This window comes from Myotis davidii, unplaced genomic scaffold (genome assembly GCF_000327345.1).
Source record: "Myotis davidii unplaced genomic scaffold, ASM32734v1 scaffold354, whole genome shotgun sequence".
In the NCBI taxonomy this organism is placed as follows: domain Eukaryota; kingdom Metazoa; phylum Chordata; class Mammalia; order Chiroptera; family Vespertilionidae; genus Myotis; species Myotis davidii.
The window spans coordinates 191,942-197,535 of NW_006285785.1; the positions used below are offsets into that span (position 1 = coordinate 191,942).

The 5,594-nt window shown below is 60.5% G+C and overlaps 1 protein-coding gene across 1 annotated transcript in view; it reads left to right on the forward strand.

Annotated features, from left to right (window-relative positions):
* SDCBP2 (syndecan binding protein 2) overlaps window positions 1-3,645 on the forward strand; it is a 9,907-nt gene extending 6,262 nt beyond the window's left edge. Inside the window, exons 5-9 of the mRNA XM_015559428.1 lie at window positions 190-296; window positions 424-650; window positions 812-983; window positions 2,823-2,914; window positions 3,144-3,645. Coding sequence (XP_015414914.1) covers window positions 190-296; window positions 424-650; window positions 812-983; window positions 2,823-2,914; window positions 3,144-3,198 — 653 coding nt within the window. The 3' untranslated portion in view covers window positions 3,199-3,645. The remainder of the gene's footprint in view (window positions 1-189; window positions 297-423; window positions 651-811; window positions 984-2,822; window positions 2,915-3,143) is intronic.
* The last annotated feature ends 1,949 nt before the right edge of the window (window positions 3,646-5,594 follow it).

Here is a 5,594-nt window from a genome sequence, read left to right on the forward strand (position 1 = left end):
GTGGGGGGGGGGTGGGGAAGATGCAGAGGGTGCGGGGAGCAAGGCCCACCTAACTCCCAAGCCCAGCCCCTTCCTCTTGGCCCCTCCCCCAAGGCCCACGGCCTGGCACTGGATTGCTGCAGGGACCCACCAGCTGCCTCTCAGGGGCTCCTGCTCAGAGCCTCCCTTCCCCGTGTCCCCCATTCACAGGGGTCTGGCTGCCAGGCGGCTGTCCTAGGGCCTTGAGGCCATTGGGAGAGGCTGCGGTCCAGTGCTTGGGGGTGCGGCCTCCAGCCAGGCTTGACATTCTGCCTCAGGTGCTCCCTCGCTGTGTGGCCTGGGGGTTTCCTCACCAGGAAAATGGGGAGCCAGTGTACCTGCTGGCAGAGCTGTCGTCTCCGCACCCTACACGCCCCCAGAGCACCAGGAGGAAACAACACCTAGGAGAGACCTGGGCTCTGCGGGCGCGCTGACCTGGGGCCCTGCCTCTCCCAGGGACTCTTTGTGCAGCTGGTGCAGGTCAACACCCCTGCATCCCTGGTGGGGCTGCGCTTTGGGGACCAGATCCTGCAGATTGACGGGCGCGACTGTGCCGGGTGGAGCACCGACAGAGCGCACCGGGCAGTGAAGAGGGCTCCAGCAGAGAAGATCGTCATGGTGGTTCGGGACCGGTGAGTGCCAGCGGCCGGAGCTCCTCTGTCCGCCCGCAGCCCCGGCCGAGCCCAGCTCACTGTCCCTCTCCGGCCCGGGCCCAGCTCACTGTCCCTGTCCGGCCCGGGCCCAGCTCACTGTCCCCGTCCGGCCCGGCCCAGCTCACTGTCCCTCTCCGCAGGCCTTTCCAGCGGACGGTCACCATGCACAGGGACAGCACCGGCCACGTGGGCTTCGTCATCAAGAAGGGGAAGGTGGTCTCTGTGGTCAAAGGGAGTTCTGCGGCCCGCAATGGGCTGCTCACCAACCACTATGTGTGTGAAGTGAATGGGCAGAATGTCATCGGGCTGAAGGTAGGCCAGCGGCCGGCTCTGCCCCAGAGCTACAAGGGCAGGAGGCTGCCGGGTGGTGGGAGGGCCCATGTCTGTGGGCACCATCCGAGCTCGTTTCTTCATCCTAAGGTTGCTGCGAGGAGTCGATAAGACAGTCAGTACATAGAACTTTGGGCACGTGGTCAGTGCTCAATAAATATTAGCTATTGATACCAACACATGGAGGTCAAAGGTGTGACAGAAAGAGGGGGTGTGGTGACATGTGAAAGGCCACAGGTGCCCAGGTGGCTACGGGCTGCACGAATACCTAACCTACTTGTGTGGTACTTCTGTTTGCATCCTAGACCACGTGACAGGGATGTTTCTGAAAACAGTTCTTCAGAAATCCATTTCTGACCTCTGTTCACTTTTTGAGGGGATTTGTGTAGCGACTTTTATTTTTGAAAAATATAAGTGGTCTCAAGTCAGTGCTAGGGGCATGGACCGAAGGTGGGTGCCTTCAGGGAATGGACCACAGAGGATGCAGAGTCACATGGCTTTTGGTCCCTGAACAAGTGAAAGTAATGTTATCCTAACCTGATGCTGCTCCCTGGGTCAGAGTGGTTCTCATCGCAGGTGTGATTTAGAGGAGGCCCTTCCCCTCCTGCAGCCAGAGCTCTGGGCTCACAAGGCAGGTCCCCCTGCAGAATGGCCTGGGTGGCGGCATTCATTCTCCACTCCTCACAAGGACCAGCACCAAGCCTTCCTGTCACATCTGCTTCCCTGTGCCTGGTAGTCTCCCCGCCTTCCCTGGAGGCGGGTTCTGTGATCAGGAAGTGCTTCCTAATGTCTGTCCTAGGTCCTTCCTGCTGCATCTCTCCCCTCAGGGATCAGGCGTGACGATCTGAAGGGAACCCCCATACCTGAAAAGCTGGCACACTGGTACCAATTCTGAGTAGCCGGCTCTTTCGGATATGAATGCATCCGTCCTTTGAGAGCGTTACTGCTCATGGATCCTGAGAGCAGTCATTCTGCAGGTGCTGCCCGTCCCCTCCTTTCGGACGGCTCACGGCTGCGTACGGGCTTACCCGTTACCCTGCCAAGCTGCAGCGTGTGAGGCTTCTAGGCCTGGGCTGGCCCCTTGACAAGTGGCCACAGAGAGCTATGCTGCTTGAGATGATCTCTTCACAGTTCATCTGCTTTTACTCCGGCCATCACTAGTCCTATCCAGCACGTCTTCTCCCCTTTATCCTGGAACAACCAGACAACAGAAACGGAGCTAGAGTGAAGTCAAGACCTCTAGTCTCCGGACGGGCCAGGGCTCTGCTGCCATCGCTCTAGCTATTGGGGTGCTGGGCACACTTTGCATGGAGACTTTATGTGTTGTGTCCCCAGGATCTCATCGGCTTCTGCAGGCCTTTCCTCTTCACTGAGTGAGACGTACGAGGAAGCGGCCGCTGTGGGCAGCTCAGGCTGGCTGGCACCTAATGCCCCCCACTGCATGGCTGTTTCCTTCCTGCTTTGGGGCCCAGGGAGATGGGATAGGAGATGTGGCTGGTGAGATGCGGGGCCTCTGTGGGTGAGGGAAGGAGCGTAGTTGTTTGTAAGGCCCTGTTCTGTCAGGCCCAGGTGACTGGCCCTCGAGGCGAGGGTGGGGAGCGGCCCATTCAGTGAGGGGAGCCTCAGGGGAGGTCCACGTGTCCGTTCTCCAGTCAAGCAGGGCCTCACCAGGTGTCTGCCTGCGACTCTCCCCTGAGGGCAGCCCTCCCCCTGAAGTCGGGTGCTAGTGGCTCCCTAGCAGAGACCACGCTGACCCAGCCATAGCGTTGCCTGCAGAGTTACCCCTGGCCCGGGGTGACCGCTCGCTCCCCTCCTCTCTAGGACAAACAGGTCATGGAGATTCTGGCCACGGCCGGGAGCGTCATCACCCTGACCATCATCCCCACCGTGATCTACGAGCACATGGTCAAAAAGTAAGGCTCTCCCTCGCTTCTTCCCTCCCGGCCCCACTCCCCTCTGCCCGCCTCCTCAGAGCTCACAGTGCACAGCCAGCTGCCTGCCCCAATCCCCCCCCACCCCCTTCAGCATGGCTGGTGGCTGGAAATCTTAGAGAGAAAAGTGGAGGCCCGCGTGGGAGGCACAGACCGCGGGAGGAGGGAAGGCACTGCCCGTTGTGGCCACTGTCGTCGTTGCTGTATCTAGGTTGTCCCCGACCCTGCTCCGCCACACCATGGACCACTCCGTCCCAGATGTCTGACGTCACGGGCAGCTCCGCCCTCCCTCCTCCTGCAGGACCGCAGAGGCCTCAGGTTTCGGAGACCTGCTGCCTGGAGCCCGGATGTCCTGACGGGTGCGCTCGGCCGGGGTGTGTGTGTGTGTGTGTGTGTGTGTGTGTGTGCCCGCAGAGCACCCCGTCTACATGTGGAGCACAGCCTCCTCAGAGCCTGACTTGCCTGGACTACGGCGGCCAGGCCATGGGCAGCAGCTTGCGTGGGTTTGTGTCGCGGCAGCCGGCTCAGGGCCTCCGGAAGGGGCAGCTGGGTCCCTTTCGAGACGTCACCTCTACCAGAAGGACAGTCCACATTGAGAGAACAGAAGCACATTCCTTGTGAGAATTTTCCCCTTTACTTGATCTTTGACACACACTGTCCATGGGTAGAACTCCTCACTTATCTTCTGAATAAAGCTTTGATTTTAAATAAAATTCCTTCCTCCAAAGTCATTGAAAAGTCCAGGATTTCAGTCCCAGGACATGCCGGGCTGGTTTTCTTTCAAGCAATCGTGAGACCAAGGCCTTGCCTGTGCATTGCCTCTGAGAGGCGTTAGTGCTCTGACCCGTCGCAGGCTGCCTGCCGTCGGAGGAGGGACAGCTAGTGGGGGACCGCGTGGGCCCTGGAAGAGGGGACCAGCTTCGGACACGCCTCTCTCCGGCCAGGCTGCTGTGCACGTGCAGAACGGGTGTGAGAACTGGTGAGGGGAGGAGGAATGGATGCGCTCAGGGTCTGACACCGAGGGAGGTGCTTCTAGATGCTTTGTCGCTGCACAGCGGAGCAGAACCACCCACAGCTCGTGTTCCCCTGACCTGGAGAAGACCCCTGCCAGGCGGCACGCTCTGCCTCCCACGCGGGTGGGGACAGCTTGAGCCCCCTTAACCCCCCACCTCAGAAAAAAGGCATCAAGAAACAGGCCGAGTGCCGTGTGTGTTTTCATGCTTTAATTCAGAGTCGTCTGCTGCAGGTACAACTCTGTCTGAAAAGGACGAAGGAGACCAAAGTGAATGCCCCTCCCACCTCCCCCCTTCCCGGGCCCCTGAATTTGTCAAGGGGATGGCCGAGTGTGAGTGTGCACTGTGCCTGGGGTGCACTGTGCCCCAGGTCAGAGAGGGGATCATGAGGTCACTGGGCAAAGGCCCCTCCGTAGACCTTTGCCCCGAACCATGTCCTTTCCCGCCCCTCTCTAGGCCGTCAGCTCCCTGTGCGGCAGCCGGCTAGCTGAGCGAGTGGCGACTGGGAAGGTGTTCAGTGAAGAGCGAGGTCATCCCCTTGGGAGACAGGCAGTAAACTCCGCCCGGCCAGCTCTGTGTGCGGAGTCCGGCCCGACTCTGATTCCGGCCTGAGCCTGGACGAGAGGAGCAGCAGGGCCGCTCTGGCCCGGACCCTACAATGAAGAAGCCACTTTTCCCTGCTGGGCTCCACGGGGCCAGCGTGTCCAGAAAGTGACTCCTGGAAACACTGTCCCTTGGACCTAACCATCCGCCCTGGCAGAGGCTGGCGAAAGGGGGGCCCACGGATTTCTGCTCCAGAAGCGGAGGGCAGGTGGGAAAGGTCACAGCCCAACGGGAGGAGGCGTTAAGCAGACACGTGCAGAATGAGCACTCAACAGCCCCACATCCTGTGCCCTGTGTAGTCAGGGGGGCAGGCCCCACCTCCACCGCCAGCAGCCGCACAGGGAGCGCTGCACCTTTTGCATAGATGCGGACACTGAGGACACACACGCACACACGCAGGAGCCCTGCGGGGCCACTGACCAACAGGGTCCCCCGGGCTGTCTCAGGGCTGCCGGCAAGCTGCCTCCTACACTAACACAAAGAAACACCAGTCCAAGGCCCCACCAGACCCCTCCCTCCCAAGAGAGAGGACCCTCAATGCTGAGAGCAGGGCCCCTGGGACACAGACAGGCTAGTCTCAGGCCAGAGGAGGCACAGAGGGTGGCGGCTGGACCCACTCACCTCACCCAGAGGCCTTGGGTCCGAGCCCGGCCAGCCCTTCGCCAGTGGCTTCTCCGACAGCAGACAGTGTTGACTGTGGCCCCAGCCCTGACCACATCCACCAAAACATAAGACACAACAGGAAGGCCACAGACAGCAAGACACAGACAAGAGCAGAGGGGCTACGCAGCGCCACTCAATTCCAGTGGTGAAAAATATATAGATTTTGAGTTGTCAAATAGAGTCATATGTTTATTTCCTCAGCAAAGCGTTGCCTGTTTCTAAGGAGACACTATGCGGCCCATGAGTACACGGCTCAGGAGGCTGGGTCCCGGCCAGTCCCGGCCTGGCTTTGGATTGGGCTTGTCCTGCCCCCAGGCCACGGCCCCCGCGTCCCTGGGCAGCCCTGGCCAGGCCCCAGGAGCTCGGGTTCAGTTCGGCTGGGG